This window comes from Hemitrygon akajei, chromosome 18, assembly GCF_048418815.1.
Source record: "Hemitrygon akajei chromosome 18, sHemAka1.3, whole genome shotgun sequence".
NCBI classification, from domain to species: domain Eukaryota; kingdom Metazoa; phylum Chordata; class Chondrichthyes; order Myliobatiformes; family Dasyatidae; genus Hemitrygon; species Hemitrygon akajei.
Genome location: NC_133141.1, coordinates 745902 through 764592, shown reverse-complemented (window position 1 = coordinate 764592; position 18691 = coordinate 745902). Strand labels below are relative to the sequence as shown.

Genomic DNA, 18691 nt, shown 5'->3' with positions numbered 1-18691 from the left:
ACGATGCAACATCAAGAGCTCTTCCAAAACTCCAAGCTCACAAAATTATAAATGGAAACTAGAAAATAAGAAATGCAAATAGAACAGAGTTGCCTGAGCTTTGTTGCTGGATTACCAAGGCCCACAGACTGCATTCGGCACAGGCTGTACTTAGCACAACTCTGATTTGTATATTTCACTTTGGGAAGTTTTCCTTAAAAAATTACAATGGATTGTGACGAGCTCTTAATCCTTTGCCTTAATTTTTATATTACAATTAACTTTTGACAATATAATCAAGCTAAATAGCCAAGGAAAAAAAAGCTACCTAGCCAGTTATTGAAATAGTGTCTAATCAATGTACACAGCCAACACTATGAAACCAATTCATCATCTATCAAATTACCAATAATTCAGTTCTCTGGCAAAGCAGATTCAACAATTATTCCCAGCTGGCTTTACTGATTATATTATTCACACAATGTTTAAATAAAACAAAACTGTAAATCTCATCATCCTTGAGATTGTTTTTTTATACATAATCTGTACTAATATATACATTAATCTTTCTGAGAAATGCATATTAATACTATTTTTTCCTTTAATTTCTGCACCAAAGTGACAAAGTAACTTCCTGTGTGGTTAACTGCCTTGTTCATTTTAAGAGCAAAAGCAATTCCTGCCATTTGAAAAGTACAGGTATATTTCAATCTTGCTTTTGTGTCTGAAGGCTGAAGGTTCAAACAGCACTCCAGAAACTTAAGCACATAATTTAGGTTGACACCCAATGCACTGTTAGAAGAGTAATAACCTGATATAAATACAGTCATCCACACAAACTATTAAACTGAGATCTTGCATATCCTCAGATGATTATAAAAATTCTCTGCCAACTCTCATAGGACAGCAGGCAAGTTCTCCATGTTAATTGGTTAAGATTTAATCATCAAGACTATATCTAGGACCTGATTGCTCTTTAGGGTACCTTGCTATGTTGCAAGTAATTGTCAAATTTCTCTACAACATGATACATTTCAAAAGTTCATTGCTCAAAAGAGCCACATTCAGATGAAGTGAAAATATAAAATAGATGCTCTGTCCATTCAGTTCTCCAAATCCGTACAGAAAAATTCCAGAATACATGATACAGAATTAGATAAAGGTAAGTAACATGGGAAGTTTCGTACTTGTTGATATCTTTGTTGTGCTGCAGATCATGGTCTTTATTGGAGGCTTTGCTGTTGCATGCTTGGTAGGTGGAGAGTGCTGATGCTTTTTTGCGGAAATGGGTGGGGGCAGGGGAGGGTAGTTGCTTTGGATGCTGTTTGTGTGTGGGAGAGGGGAGTAGGGGGGGCTTTGGGGTTCTAATGTTTTAACTGTCACTTATTCTTTGGGCCACTTTTGTTTTTGTGATGGCTGTGAAGAAAAAGTATTTCAGGATGTATAGTGCACATATATTTCTCATATTAAATGGCACAATTGAACAGATACAATAGGGTCTTTTAAGAACCTCCTGGATAGGTAAATGGAGCTCAGAAAAATAGAGGGCTATGGAACCCGAGGTAATTTCTAAAGTAAGTACATGTTCGGCACAGCGTTATGGGCTGAAGAGCCTGTATTGTGCTGTAGGTTTTCTATGTTTCTATTGAACCTTGGTTTTCAAAAGATATTTAGGCTTCGGTTAAGATAAAAGGTATAGCCAGGTAGGAACAAATGGGGTTCTTATGGAAAATAGGAAATTCAAGAGGACACTTAAAAAAGAAATCAGGAGGGATAAAAGAAAGTATGAGGTTGCGCAAGCAGACAAGGTAAAGGAACATCCTAAGAAATTCTACAGGTATGTGAAGAGCAAAACGACTGCAAGAGACAAAATTGGTCCACTGGAAGATCAGAATGGTAATTCATATGTGAAACCAAAAGAGATTGGGGAGATCTTAATTTTTTTTTTACTCAGGAGACAGGCATAGAATCTACAGAAGTGAGGCTAAATGGCATTAACTTCATAGACCCGATACAAATTACAGAGGAAGAAGTGTTTGCTGTCCTCAGGCAAATCAGGCTGGATAAATCCCCATGGCCTGACAAGGTGTTGCCTTGGATCCTACAGGAGGCAAGTGTAGAAATCGCTGGGGCCCAAGCAGAGATATTTAAATTATCCTTAGCAACAGGTAAAGTACCAGAGGATTGAAGTATAACCAATGTTGTTCCGCTGTTCAAGAAAGGCTCTGAAAATAAACCAAGAAATTGTAGGATAGTGAGCCTAACATGAGGAGAGGGTAAGTTATTGGAAGATATTCCAAGGGACTGGATATATATTTGGATAGACATGGACTGATTAAGGCGAGTCAACATGGTTTTATGCATGGTAAATCACGTCTAACCAATCTTGTTGAGTTTTTTGAGGAAGTTACCAGGAAAGTGGATGAAGCTAAGGAAGAGAATGTTGTCTACATGGAGTTTAGCAAGGCATTTGACAAAGTCCCACATGGGAGGGTTGGTCAAGAAGGTTCATAGAAAAACATAGAAACATAGAAACCCTACAGCACACAAAGTTGTGCCGAACATGTCCCTACCTTAGAAATTACAAGGCTTACCTATAGCCCTCTATTTTTCTAAGCTCCATGGCCTATCCAAAAGTCTCTTAAAAGACCCTATCGTATCTGCCTCCACCACCATTGCCGGCAGCCCATTCCACACACTCACCACTCTCTGAGTAAAAAAACTTCACCCTGACATCTCCTCTGTTACCTCCTCCCAAGCACCTTAAACCTGTGTTTTCTTGTGCCAACCATTTCAGCCCTGGGGAAAATGTCTCTGACTATCCACACAATCAATGCCTCTCATCATCTTATACACCTCCATCACCTCTCATCCTCTGTCACTCCAAGGAGAAAAGGCCGAGTTCACTCAACCTATTCTCATAAGGCACGCTCCCCAATCCAGGCAACATCCTTGTAGGTCTCCTCTACACCCTTTCTATAGTTTCCACATCCTTCCTATAGTGAAGCGACCAGATCTGAGCATAGTACTCCAAGTGGGGTTTGACCAGGGTCCTATGTAGCTGCAACATTACCTCTCGGTTCCTAAATTCAATTCCATGATTGACGAAGGCCAATACACCGTATACCTTCTTAACCACAGAGTCAACCTGAGCATCTGCTTTGAGCGTCCTATGGACTCAGACCCCTCTGATCCTCCACACTGCCAAGAGTCTTACCATTAATACTATATTCTACCTTCATATTTGACCTACCAAAATGAACCACTTCACACTTATCTAGGTTGAACTCCATCTGCCACTTCTCAGCCCAGTTTTGCATCCTATCAATGCCCCGCTGTAACCTCTGACAGCCCTCCACACTATCCACAACACCTCCAACCTTTGTGTTATCAGCAAACTTAGTAACCCATCCCTCCACTTCCTCATCCAGGTCATTTATAAAAATCACGAAGAGAAGGGGTCCCAGAACAGATCCCTGAGGCACTCCACTGGTGACCGACCTTCATGCAGAATATGACCCCTCCACAACCACTCTTTGCCTTCTGTGGGCAAGCCAGTTCTGGATCCACAAAGCACTGTCCCCTTGGATCCCATGCCTTCTTATTCTCTCAATAAGCTTTGCATGGGGTACCTAATCAAATGCCTTGCTGAAATCCATATACACTACATCTACTGCTCTTCCTTCATCAATGTCTTTAGTCACATCCTCAAAAAATTCAATCAGGCTTGTAAGGCACGACCTGCCCTTGACAAAGCCATGCTGACTATTCCTAATCATACCTCTCCAAATGTTCATAAATCCTGCCTCTCAGGATCTTCTCCATCAAATTACCAACCACTGAAGTAAGACTCACTGGTCTATAATTTCCTGGGCTATCTCTACTCTCTTTCTTGAATAAAGGAACAACATCCGCAACCCTCCAATCCTGCGGAACCTCTCCGGTCCCAATTGATGATGCAAAGATCATCGCCAGAGGCTCAGCAATCTCCTCCCTTGCCTCCCACAGTAGCCTGGGTTACATCTCGTCTGGTCCCGGCGACTTATCCAACTTGATGCTTTCAAAAAGCTCCAGCACATCCTCTTTCTTAATATCTACATGCTCAAGCTTTTCAGTCTACTGCAAGTCATCACTACAATCACCAATAAAAACACAAAATGCTGGCAGAACTCAGTAGGCCAGACAGCATCTATGGGAGGAGGTAGTGACGACGCTTCGGGCCGAAAGGAGGGTTTCGGCCCGAAGCGTCATCACTACCTCCTCCCATAGATGCTGTCTGGCCTGCTGAGTTCTGCCAGCATTTTGTGTTTTTATTTATTTCCAGTATCTGCAGATTCACTCGTGTGCCTTTGAATTCACTACAATCACCAAGATCCTTTTCCATAGTGGATACTGAAGTAAAGTACTCATTAAGTACCTCTGCTATTTCCTCTGGTTTCATACACACTTCCCCACTGTCACACTTGATAGGTCCTATTCTTTCATGTCTTATCCTCTTGCTCTTCACATGCTTGAAGAATGCCTTGGGGTTTTCCTTAATCCTGCCCGCCAAGGCCTTCTCATGGCCCCTTCTGGCTCTCTTAATTTCCTTCTTCAGCTCCTTCCTATTAGCCTTATAATCTTCTAGATCTCTAACATTACCTCACTCTCTGAACCTTTTGTAAGCTTTTCTTTTCTTCTTGACTGGATTTATTACAGCCTTTGTACATCACGGTTCCTGTACCCTACCATAACCTCCCTGTCCATACAAATATCCCCTGAACATTTGCCACGTTTCTTCTGTATTTTTCCCTGAGAACATCTGTTTTCAATTTAAGCTTCCAATTTCCTGCCTGGTAGCCCCATAATTCCCCTTACTCCAATTAAATGCTTTTCTAACTTGTCTGTTCCTATCTCTCTCCAATGCTATGGTAAAGGAGATAGAATTATGATCACTATCTCCAAAATGTTCTCCCACTGAGAGATCTGACACTTGACCAGGTTCATTTCCCAATACCAAATCTAGTACAGCCTCTCCTCTTGTAGGCTTATCTACATATTATGTCAAGAAACCTTCCTGAACACACCTAACAAACTCCACCCCATCTAAACCCCTTGCTCTAGGGAGATGCCAATCAATATTTGGGAAATTCAAATCTCCCATCGCAACAACTCTGTTGTTGTTATTACACCTTTCCAGGATCTGTTTCCCTATCTGCTTCTCGATATCCTTGTTACTATTGGGCAGCCTATAAAAAAACACCCAGTAAAGTTATTGACCCCTTCCTGTTCCTAACCTCTGCCCACAGAGACTCGGCATTCCAGATGAGGGAGTAAATTAGACATTAGCTTTCTTGGAGAAGCGAGAGTGGGAGTAAATGGCTGCCTCTCTGACTGGAGGCCAGTGACAAGTGGTATGCCACAGGGATTGCTGCTGGGTCCATTGTTGTTTGCTATCTATACCAATTATCTGGATGATAATGTGGCTCACTGGATCAGCAAAATTACGAATGACACCAAGATTGTGGGTGTAGTGGACAGTGAGGAAGACTATCAAAGGAAATACTTTGTATCGAAAGGACAGTCAGGAAGGGACAGGCAGTGGTGTGGCTCTGTTGGTAAGAGATAGAATTCCATCTCTGGAAGGAGGTGACATCGTGTTAGAGAATGTTGAATCATTGCGGGTGGAGTTAAGAAACTGCAAGGGTGAAAAAACATTATGAGAATCATATACAAGCTTCCAAATAGTAGCCAAGATATGGGGTTGAGATTGCAAAGGGAGCTGGAAAAGGCATGTAACAAGGGTAGTGACACAATTGTAATGGGGAACTTCAATATGCAAGGGGATTAGGAAAATCAGGTTGGTTTCGGATCGTGAGAGAAAGAACTTGTTGAATGCCTACAAGATGGCTTTTTAGAGCAGTTTCTGCTTGAGCCTAATCAGGAGGAGGATATCTTAGATTGGGTGTTGTGTAATAACCCTGATCTTATCAAGGAGCTTAATGTAAAGGAACCCTTAGGAGGCAGTAATCATAATATGACTGAATTCATACTGCAATTTGAGAGGGAAAAACATAAGTCAGATATATCAGTATCACAATGGAATAAAGGGAATTACAGAGGCATGAGAGAGGAGCTTGCTCAGGTGGGCAAGATTGGAGGAGATGAAGGCAAAGCAGACATTTGCTGAAGTTTCTGGAAATAGTTCACGAGGCACAGAATAGACATGTTCTACAGAGGAAGAAGTTCTCAAATGACAGGGGTAGGCAACCGTAGCTGACAAAGGAAGTAAAGGACTGCATAAAAGCCAAGGAAAGGGCATATAAAGTAGCAAAAGTGAGTGGGAAGTTGGATGATTGGGAAACTTTTCAAATCCAACAAAATGCAACCAAAAAACAATTAAGGGAAGAGATGAAATATGAGAGCAAACTAGCCAATAATATAAAGCAGGATACTAAAGGTATTTTTCAGTTATATAAATAATAAAAGGGAATTGAGAGTTGATATTGGACCACTGGAAAATGATGCTGGTGAGGTAGTAATTGGGAAACAAAGAAACAGCAGATGAATTTAATGGAAACTTTGCATCTGTGTTCACTGTGGAAGACACTAGCTATATGCCAGATGTCTGTGAGTGTCAGAGAGCAGGAGTGAATGCCTTTGCTATTACAAAGGAAAATGTGCTTGGCAAACAGAAAGGTCTTAAAGTGGATAAGTCACCTGGACCAGATGGACTACATCCCAGAGTTCTGAGAGAGGTTGCTGAAGAGATAGCAGATGCATTGGTCATGATCTTTCCAGAATCACTTGATTCTGGCATGGTTCCGGAGGACTGAGAAATTGCAAATGACACTCCACTCTTTAAGAAGGGATGAAGGCAAAAGAAAGGAAATTATAGGCAGGTTAACCTAACTTCAGTGGTTGGGATGGTGTTTGAGTCCACTATAGAGGATGAGGTTTCAGGGTACATGGAGACTAATGATAAAATAAGTCAAAGTCAGCATGGTTTCTGTAAAGGGAAATCTTGCCTGACAAATCTGTTAAGAGTGTTTCAAGGAAATAACAAGCAGGTTGGACAAAGGAGAGGCAGTGGATGTCATTGACTTGGATTTTCAGAAGGCATTTGATAAGGTGTCACACATGAGGCTGCTTACCAAGATAAAATCATATGGCATTACAGGGAAGATACCAGCATAGATAGCAGAATGGCTGACAGGCATTTTTGGTTGGCTTCCAGTGACTAGTGATGTTCCTCAGGGGTCAGTATTGGGACTGCTGTTTTTCACATTGTTTGTCAACGATTTAGCTAATGGAATTGATGGCTTTGTGGCAAAGTTTGCGTATGATACAAAGATAGGTGGAGGGGCAGGTAGTACTGAGGAAGCAATGTGATTGCAACAGGACTCAAACAAATTGGAAGAATGGGCAAAAAAGTGGCAGACGGAATAGTGTTGGGAAATGTATGTAGGTTCTTGATTAGCCAGGGCATCAAAGGGTATGGGGTGAAAGCAGGGGAGTGGGAATGACTGGAAGAATTGGATCAGGCCATGATTGAATGGTGGAGCAGAATCGATGGGCCAAATGGCCTTCTCCTGCTCCTATAACTTGTGGTCTTATGGTCTTTCTTAGAAAGGATGTGCTGAATCTGGAGAGGATTCAAAGGAGGTTCATGAAAATGATTCCATGATTGAATGACTTATGAAGAATGTTTGATGGCTCTGGGACTGTATTCACTGGAATTCAGAAGAATGAGGGGTGACCTCATTGAAACCTACAGAATGGTGAACAGCCTTGATAGAGTGGATGTGGAGAAGATGTTTTCTTTGATGGGAGAGTCTAAGACCAGAGGACACAGCCTCAGAATAGAGGGGTGTCCTTTTTGAACTGAGATGACGAGGAATTTATTAGAGAATCAGAATCAGAATCAGACTTTAATCGCCAAGTACCTATGCACATACAAGGAATTTACTTCCGGCAGATGTTGTCTCTCTGCTCATAACAATAATAATGATAAATATAAATGAAAATATAGATTATACATACAGGTAGTGCAATCCAAGTAATAGTTAGCCGACAGTTAACCGGCAGTTAACTGTTCAGCAAAGTGACCGCAGTAGGGAAAAAACTTCTCCAATGCCTATTAGTCTTAGTCTGGAGGGATCTGAATCGCCTACCAGATGGAAGCAGATCAAACAGTCCGTGCGCAGGATGGGAGGAGTCCTTTATGATGTTCCCCGCCCTCTTCTTCAACCTGGAAGAGTACAGGTCCACAATAGAGGGCAGGGAGGCTCCAATGATGCGCTCAGCAGTCCTCACTGTGCGCTGTAGTCTGGTTCTATCCTGCTTGGTGAGAGTGAATCCCTGGAATTCTTTGCCACAGGCAGCTGTGGAGGCCAAGACTTTATGTATATTTAAGGCAGAGTTTGATAAGATTCTTGATTGATCAGGGCATGAAGGAATACAGAAAGAAGGCAGGAGATTGGAGCTGAGAGGAAAATTGGATTGGCCATGATGAAATGGTGGAGCACAGTCAATGTGCCAATTTGTTTAATTCTGCTCCTAAATCTTATGGTCTTACAATTTAAGTGCCCATCTTTTCTTTTAAAATTGTAATTTTAGTCTAACTTCAGATATTTGGATTTGAGTATTGCATTGCTCTGCAGCAAGGTATAATTGAAGGCATGGAAATTTTCTCTGCCACATCTCCCTCAACTGTGAAAAACACCCAGCGTTACCATTGTAAGTGCTGTTTCTTAAAATTATAGTTATGCCCACAGGGAACATTTTGAGTCAAGCAACACTAAGGTGAATTACAATATTAAAGTTCTGCTATTGTTGGAAGCTCGCAGCAATTTGATGTGACAATTTTATTTTAAATCACATCTAGAGTATTATCGTGACATAAGTGTATATTTGTCCAAATATGGTTTCCCTACCTTAGCATTGAAGAAAAACACAAGCTCTTGAAAACATTACTGAATAACTTATTATAATTAATTCCATTTGAAACAATTTGTCCCTTGCAAGGAGGATGATATCGGACTTTGTCTGTGGTCTTACCTGCCGCTGACAGTAGGACTCCTTCAGCTTTCTTAGCTGTGTGGTCATTTTCACTTTGAAATGGATCTCACTGTTGTCCTTTCAAAAATAAAGTGTATTTCATGTCCTTTAGTTTTATTTATCTGAAATAAATTCATTCTTAATCAAAACTGAATAAGATAAAGTTATTGAGGTATGACACTTACTTGACCTATAACTTTTAATTTAATATATTCTCCATCCTTCTTTTCTCCCGACTGGCTGGAAGGCTTTGCCTCCTAATCACAATAGGAAGGATAACTTAGGTTACAAAAATAACACAGTTGCTCAAGTGGATGCTACCTGCACTTGTGTAAACGAGTCACATTAGAATTTGCTTGAATATAGGAATGTCAATCTTTCCATCTGTTGAATATGGAGGAAGGGAGCATATCACAAAATTATTTAATACATTATTTTATATGCAAAGAAATATAAATAGATAAGAAATATAACTGTATAATGCTGTTCTTCTTCAGTACCACACAACTGCAAATTATTTTAAGCACAACACAATAACTATCATTTCCTCATGTCCATCACCCTTTCAATCCTGGTGTAGATTCCATCTGCAGCAAAATTACTTCCTACATTCTTATACCCCTAAAATCTTCCCCACAGTTTACAATATTCAAATTGCCTCTCCCAACCTTATAACTCTCCTGCTCATACACACTCAAACCTCTGAATACCTATCTCCTCCAGCGACAACATTCCTTTCCACTCTAGAGAAACAAGGACATATCAGTTCCTGCTCCAATTACTTGTCTTCTCACCCCCACTCTCTTCAAACACACACAGATAAGCCAGTTTCATTTTCTGATTTCCCACACCTAAAAACAGAGCAACAGGCCATCTCTTGAATATTCCCCACACCACAGAACAAAGGCAGTCCCTGATCCCAATTACACCCCCAAATGCTTGATTCTAACAACCGCAGCCAAAGCATGGATTCTGTGAGCAGTTACGTTGGGAAGTGTACTGAGGATGTTACTATCATGAAACACATCCAGGTGAGGGCAAATCAGAAGCCATGGCTTACTGCAGAGGTCCGTACCAGGCTGAGGGATTGTGATGCTGCCTTCAAGATCGAGAGGTAAGACAGCTCTCAGGGAAGCAAGAACTGTGCTTTCCCGCTCCATCAGAAAGGTAAAATGGGAGCATTCTCAGAGGATTTACAGACACTCTGCAATACTAGAGACACAAGGCTCATGTGGCAGGAAATTCAGAGGATTATAGACAATAGACAGTAGGTGCAGGAGTAGGCCATTCGGCCTTTTAGCCAGCACCGCCATTCACTGTGATCATGGCTGATCATACACAATCAGTACCCCGTTCCTGCCCTCTCCCCATATCCCTTGACCCTGCTATCTATAAGAGCTCTATCTAACTCTATCTTGAATGCATCCAGAGACTTGGCCTCCACTGTCTTCTGGGGCAGAGCATTCCACATATCCACCACTCTCTGGGTGAAAAAGTTTTTCCGCATCTCTGTTCTAAATGGCCTACCGCTTATTCTTAAACTGTGGCCTCTAGTTTTGGACTCACCCATCAGCGGGAACATGTTTCCTGCCTCCAGTGTGTCCAATCCCTTAATAATCATATGTTTCAATCAGATCCCCTCTCATCCTTCTAAATTCCAGTGTATACAAGCCCAGTCGCTCCAATCTTTCAACATATGACAGTCCTGCCGTTCCGGGAATTAACCTTGTGAACCTACGCTGCACTCCCTCAATAGCAAGAATGTCCTTCCTCAAATTTGGAGACAAAAACTGCACACAATACTCCAGGTGGGGACTCACCAGGGCCCTGTACAGCTGCAGAAGGACCTCTTTACTCCTATACTCAATTCCTCTTGTTATAAAGGACAGCATGCCATTAGCTTTCTTCACTACCTGCTGTACCTGCATGCTTGCTTTCATTGACTGATGTACAAGAACACCTAGATCTCGCTGTACTTCCCCTTTTCCTAACTTGACTCCACTTAGATAGTAATCTGCCTTCCTGTTCTTGCCACCAAAGTGGATAACCTCACATTTATCCACATTAAACTGCATCTGCCATACATTTGCCCACTCACCCAACCTGTCCAAGTCACCCTGCATTCTCATAACATCCTCCTGACATTTTACACTGCCACCCAGCTTTGAGTCATCAGCAAATTTGCTAATGTTACTTTTAATCCCTTCATCTAAATCATTAATGTATATTGTAAACAGTTGCGGTCCCAGCACCGAACCTTGCAGTACCCCACTGGTCACAGCCTGCCATTCCGAAAAGGACCCGTTAATCGCTACTCTTTGTTTCCTGTCAGCCAGCCAATTTTCAATCCATGTCAGTACTCTGCCCCCAATACCATGTGCCCTAATTTTGCCCACTAATCTCCTATGTGGGACTTTATCAAAAGCTTTCTGGAAGTCCAGGTACATTACATCCACTGGCTCTCCCTTGTCCATTTTCATAGTTACATCCTCAAAAAACTCCAGAAGATTAGTCCAGCATGATTTTCCCTTCACAAATCCATGCTGACTCAGACTGATCCTTCTACTGCTATCCAAATAGACTACAAGTCTACCCTGCCTGTCAGTGACCAGTATGCTTTACTCCCTGAGAGGCTGAATGTCTTCTACGCCCAGTTTGATGTGCCTCCACTGGGCCCTCTCCAATGCCAGAACATCCAGCCTTAGATCTGAGGCCCAAAACTGCTAACAATACTGCAAGTGTGGTCTGACCAATGTGTTATACAGCCTCAGCATTACATCCTTGCTCTTGTCTTCTTGAAATGAATGTTGACATTGTATCTGCCTTCCTTACAACCAACTCAACATGCAAGGGAAACCTTCAGAGAAATCGGCACAAGGACTTCCACACCCTTTTGTATTTTTTGTAGATTTTTGAATTTTCTCCCCATTTAGAAAATTGCGTACACCTTTACTCCTTCTACCAAAGTGCATGTCCATAGACTTCCCTACACCATATCCCATCTGCCACTTCTTTCCCCATTCTCCCAACCCCCTCCAATTCAACTACAAACCATCCCTTCTGTACAGGTCCGACCTTCCCTGGAAGATAGCCCAAAGATACAAAAATCTTATCCCTCCCTCCTACACCAGATCCTTAGCCATGTATTAAACTGTATAATCTTCCTAGTTCTGACCTCACTAGCACGTGGCATGGGTAGGAATCCCAAAATCATAACCTGGATGTCTAGCCCTTTAACTTAGCACCTAACTCCCTGAACTCCCTATGCAGAACCTCATCACTTATCCTACCTATGTCATTGGTACCTACACGACCACTAGCTGTTCACCCTCCCATCCAAGAATGCTGAAGGCTTGATCCAAGATGTCCTAGACCCTGACACCTGGGAGGCAACATACCATCTGGAAATCTCGTTCTCGCCCACCGAAGCTCCTGTCCGTTCCCCTAACGAATCTCCGATCACCACAGTGTGCCTCTTCATCCCCCCCCCCCCCTTGCCTTCTGAGTCACAAAGCCAGACTCTGTGCCAGAGACCCAATCACTGTGACTCCTCTGTTAGGTCATTTCACCCCCCCTCCCCCACAGTATGCAAATTGATAAACCTGTTGTTGAGGGGGATGGCCACAGGGGTACTCTTCACTGACTCCTTAACCCCTTTCCCCTTCCTGACTGTCACCCAGATTCTTGTGTCCTGCACCTTGGGTGTAACTACCTCTCTATATGTCTATCAAACACTCCCTCAGCCTCCCGAGTGTCTGGAGTTCATCCAGTTCCAGCTCCAACTCCTGAACGCGGATTGGTTAGAAGCTGCACCTGGATGCACTTCTCATAGTTGTACTTGCCAGGGACACTGGAGATTTCACTGCCTTCCCACATCCTGCAAGAGGAGCATTTCACTATTCTGCCAGTCATCTCTACTGTCCTAGGATTGTAGAGTCATAGAGTTATACAAGACTAAGACAGTCTTTTCAGCTCACCTCATCTATTGGCACCTTTCTTTATGTCTAGCTACACTAATCTCATTTGCCCACACAGGACGTCTGTACTTAAAACTATGCCCTCTTGTTTTTGTTACCTCCACTTTGAGAGAATAAATTCTGACAAATTACCCTATTTATGGCTTTTATAAAATGTTAAATGTTTTTAATCAGGTCACCCTGCAGCTTTCTTTGCTTCAGGGAAAACAAAACCAGCCCAACCAATCTCTCCCTATAACTGAAGTCCTACAATCCAGACAACATTCTACTGAATCTCCTCTGCATTTTCTCCAGCAAAACCACATCCTTCCTGTAGTGTGGTGGTGCGCAATACTCCAATGCAGTAAGCAGTGTTTTGTTAAGTTGCAACACCCCCAATATTCATTGCCCTAGACTATGAAAACAAGCATGTAATATACCTCCATCACTACCATATCTACTTGCAATGCACTTTTGTGGAATAATGGACTTGAATTCCAAGGTACCTTTATTATTTCTAATTAACAAGTATTTTTTTAAGGATAGGAAGCAACAGTGAGCCTTTTTCTCTCCCACACGGAGGTTAGATGTTGAGCAACTTTGAATGTAGATAGGTTACCAGACCTGCGTGCAGTATCAGAAGCAGTTATTTTATTTAAAAAGTACTCATATGTGACCTGCAGGGCTACAGACCGAGTGCTGAAAATTGGAAATCACCTGGGTAGCTCTTTTTTGTCAAAGATAAAGGCTAAATATCTCCTATTATATTCTCTATTAATCCACGAAATATAAGTAAATAAATCTATATTCAGATTGGGAAGGGGTAGAGGAAGAGCATGGTATTATAGGGAAAAATGAAGGAAAGGAGACTGAAGTACATTCAACGATCCTGGTACTGTACAGTTACCTGAATTTCGTCTTCCCAATCATGAGATAGTGTATGATATTATTCTACATTATGAAACTTCCTTGATACCGTGCATTTATTGCTCATGTTTTTCGGTTTATCTAGTGGATTACTGATGGTGTCATCTTCCCCATCAGCAATAATTAGAGAAAAATAGCATAACCAAGAATGGCAAACTTTTCTTTTTAAAAAGCGCATTTACCCAAGTGGCCGATAAGCTTCTAAAAATTCTCTCACGTGCTCTGGTAATTTCGAGCAGTTCATCGCTGATTATTAATAATAATTTTAGAAAGCATTTTAGAAAGCCTGTTCAAAAATTCATCTTTCAAATAGAAAATTGAAAAATCATTTCTTGATGGTGTTGCTACTGCAACAATTTACTACCCAAATACTGATGTGTACACCAGGTTTGCGAGGATTTCAAAATGTATTATTCAATGTCACATGTTTTCACAACCATCTAGTCCAGGGGTAGGCAATCTACGGCCCGCGGGCTAAATCCGGCCCGCAAGCAAATATTGGGATACTATGCTTATCTGGCCTGCGAGTGATTTTTCCTTATTCTGAATGTTTCATGCGACCACACTGATGGACGTGCATGGCGTCTTGATACACTGGCCCCAGGTTCCGTTTTGTTCCAAACCAAACACTGGTATATACAAATGACAGGAAGGCAGACTACCTTATTAATATGTATTAGATACTCTCCGTGCACGCGCAGGTTTTCAGATGGGATCGTTCAAATTTGTAAACAGAAACAGCACCACTGTGTTTTAACAAGAAATCCATGCTAAATATCCAGATATTTACATGTGCTACGATATTTGTTGAATAACTCGCGTTTCGAAATAAAATCGAAGAAAAAAATTCCAATGGCAATGAAGGCAAAACAAGGAAGGTAGACACTGAGTGCCAAAATTTCCAAGACACTTGGACATTAGATTACCGTAGATTTCGCACTACAGAGCGCACCTGATTAAAAGCCGCTGGCTCTAATTTTAGAAATAAAATCAATTTTGTACTTGTACAAGCCGCACCGGATTTTAGGCCGCACCGGATTTTCGGCCGCAGGTGTCCCACGTTGTAATATGAGATATTTACAAAGAAAGATATTACACGTGAGGATTTTTTAACTTTTAATTAAATCCATATGGTAACATAAACAAATACATATTGCAAATGCTTTTTTTCGAACCGTGCCTGTAACGCGGCTACTTTTAAATATACGTTGCGTATACTTTTTTACTGAACAACATTCCAATATCTCCTAACGACTGGTAAAAAATATATATACTGCAGCCTACCAGGAAAAGTTATTGATCGCCTTTAACTTAAAAGCAGTGTTTTGGCTCCGCCGCTCCGCCGCTCGCCCCCCGCCTTCCCGTTTATCGCAAACCGGCATTTTTCCCACAAGACGCGGCGAAACCGGGTGTGACGTCATAGCATCCCGGGATGTAGTACAGAAAACAAATATAGTTAAAACACTTCTAACTTTAACTAACAAATGAATTACTAAGCGAAAATATTATAAACTAAATAACTGCCATAAAGGCAGCACAATGCTTTTCTTCGAGTGTTTTCCATGTTGATGAGGGTGAGTACAAATGACTGATTTACAATAACTTAATTGTGAAAGTGCGCTTGATTTATCGTACAATTTCATTGGACCTCTGTGAACTACTCATCAATTTTATTGGTCTACTGTTACGAGGCAAAATGTTTTTGGCGGCATGAAAAAAAATCATGCATTAGCCGCACCGTAGTAAAGGCTGCAGTGTTCAAAGCTGTTCAAAATGTGGGAAAAAAGTAGCGGCTTATAATCCGACATCTACGGTACTTCATCGAGCAAGCTGGAAAACCAGTTTGTCTCATTTGCCTAGAAAATGTTGCTGTGAAGAAGGTGGCAAATATCAGGCGACATTACAAGATCCGCCATAGTGGAAATTTTAACAAGTCTACTGGGCAAGCAAGGAAAGATGAAGTTGAGCGAATGAAGGCTAGTTTCGGAAAACAAACGTCATTTTTTGCCAAGAAAAGTAGTGAAAATGAAGGAAATACCCGTGCCAGCTACGAAGTCTCAAAACGTATTGCAGAAAAGATGAAGCCTTTTACAGATGGAGAGCTTGTCAAAGAATGTTTACTGGCAGTGGTGGATAGTGTTTGTCCTGAAAAGAAATCTTTATTTGCATCTATCAGTATGTCAGCAAGAACGATCACACGGTGAGTTGAAGAAATGTCAGCAGATGTTAAAAGTTGTTTAAGGGATGCCTGCAACGAATTGCAATTTTTTTCAATTGCGCTTGATGAGAGCACAGACTTGAGAGACATTGCTCAACTTGCAGTGTTTGTGCGAGGAGTGACCTCAACTTTTCAAATTTTTGAAGAGTTTATTCAATTAATTCCTATGAAGGACACGGTTACTGGAGCAGACATTTTTGAAGCTTTGTTGAAAATGATGTCAGAAATGAAACTTAATTGTCAAAGCTAACTGGGAAGTATCCTAACTTAGTGGACCATGCAAAAAAGATGGCAACATTGTTTGGCAGCACTTATCTGTGTGAGCAATTATTTTCAAAAATGAAGCATGCCAAGAACCATTTGAGAACAAGATTGACTGATGCCCATCTGGATAATGTCTTGCTCTTGGCATCAACAAGTCTGACACCCAATATTGAGAAGCTTTCAAGCAACAAACAGCATCAAATTTCACATTGATTTATCGACTGTTTGCATTAAAATTTTCTTTTTTATTATACTTAATTTACCACCATTCAATGCATCATGTTCATACATTTTATGTTTAAAGATTCTTTGTGTCTTTTTAATAGATTCAAAAGGTGCCTTGATTGAAATAAATTGCAACTAAACTGAGTTCTTTGATTACTAATTGGCATCCTTGGTTAAGCACAAATGATTTTCTAGCATGCGTTATTCATTAATTTGAGGCAAAACATAACTAGATGTATTTAAATGGATAATTCCCATATTTCAAGTTTTTTTAATGGCATTTATCTGGCTCACCATCTGCTCATTAATACGCGATCCGGCCCACAGAGGCAAAAAGGTTGCCGATCCCTGATCTAGCCAGTGTGAGATGTTTCTTGTGAATACATCTCACTGCTTTTGGGTTGTAAAATAAAATCATTCACTGCTTCATTTGGCAGTAAATATAATCATTATGTATCTTTATTATGGGCGGAGTTTAAAAAGCAATTTTGAGGTGGCACTGCATGACACGTGCCAACAAAATTTTCGCGTGTGTCATCTTGGGTGCATGTGCTATAGGTATGCTACCCGAGTATGTTTTGTGAACTAAATATCGAGTTTATTATTTATGTATTAAAAATACAAACATGACAAAGTTATCTATATGGACTTTCAGAAAGCATATTTCATGTGAAAGTCTATAGGTAAAATGAGAAGGAATTGAAGATGGCAGTTTGACAGGCCAGATATTAGTTGTAGAGGGAGGTCACAACAGTGAAGATAAATAATAGTTTTAAAAAGCAGGTATTCAGATTGATGGGTAATAAATGGACTTGAACTCCAAGGGTGGATCGGTTTGGAAGCCTCAGGTTTTGAAAGTTGTGTATTTAGATTTTAAACTCTATGAGGTAACACACTAAAAATCAGAAAAATACAGGAAATTACAGTCATTCTGATATTAAATTAGTGGGCAAAAAATGTGACTATAGAACCTAATATGGCAAATGTGGATATATATTTTTTAAAAATCAAAATAATAAGATACTAAATTTGTGGAAGATCAAATAAGTTTGGCAGAGCAAATATACAAATAAATTAAAACGAGTAGAAAAAAATAAAAGTACTAATGTGATATTAGTCTTTACCTCAACGAAGCTAAATTAAAAATGACAAATTGTCTCCAGTTGCAGAAAACCTTGGCCAGCCTTCATTCAAGAGACCTGTGGACAGTTTTGAGCACACAGTTTAGGAAGTAACTGTTCCCCATGATAAATTTTAGGATTAAGTTATGAGGAAATGATAAATAAACTTGACTTTACTGTAGAAGAATAACCCAAGTGAAAATCTCTAACATTAAGCAGATTTAATAGGATGGACAGGAAAAAAAAACTATTTCATTGAGAAGGAATGAGAACAATGGAATACAAAATACGATGCAATTAGTTAGGTCATAACTTGAGTTAAAGTGGCTGATTGGTCTACTCATGTTGCTCTTGCAAAAATTAATAACCTACACAATTAGACTAAGACTGAACTCTGGAAAAGCAACCTTTTTATGCCAATCCAATCACAGACAAGAGAAAATCTACAAATGCTTATCCATGATTTCATCTACTGTTGCAATGAGGCCGCACTCAGATCGGAGGAACAACACCTTATACAGGTATGCATCACTTAATGTCTACGATACGTTCTGTGAAATCGGACATTATGTGATTTGGACATCATGCGAACACCATATATATTTAGCAAACCTATATGGAGTACTGTAGTGTACCTGTATTGACTAAATAACCAAGAACTTGCACTAAAACTGTGTACTGTACACTATAATCCATACATACACTATAATTTTTTATTTCATTTTAAACTTTTTAATTTTTTTCACTTTTTAAACTTTTATGTAAACACTTTCTTAGCCTATATCACACACAATTTATCAAAGAGGATCAGGATCATCCACATCACTGTTCTCAACTTTCTCATAGTGTTCCACTTCTTCAGGAGGTGTTGGCTTCTTCAGGAATATGTCCAGTGTTGTTTGCCTAGTTTGCTTTTTCTTTTCTTCACCACTAACTTCCACATCATGCAGCGAAAAGCGTTG

The 18691-nt window shown here is 40.5% G+C and overlaps 1 protein-coding gene across 1 annotated transcript in view; it reads right to left on the bottom strand.

The window, feature by feature from the left end:
- sumo1 (small ubiquitin like modifier 1) overlaps window positions 1–18691 on the bottom strand; it is a 54019-nt gene that overhangs the window by 24990 nt on the left and 10338 nt on the right. The window contains exons 2-3 of the mRNA XM_073070645.1: window positions 9204–9275; window positions 9019–9096 (exon numbers count right to left, since the gene is read on the bottom strand). Of these exons, the coding sequence (XP_072926746.1) occupies window positions 9019–9096; window positions 9204–9275 (150 nt within the window). The remainder of the gene's footprint in view (window positions 1–9018; window positions 9097–9203; window positions 9276–18691) is intronic.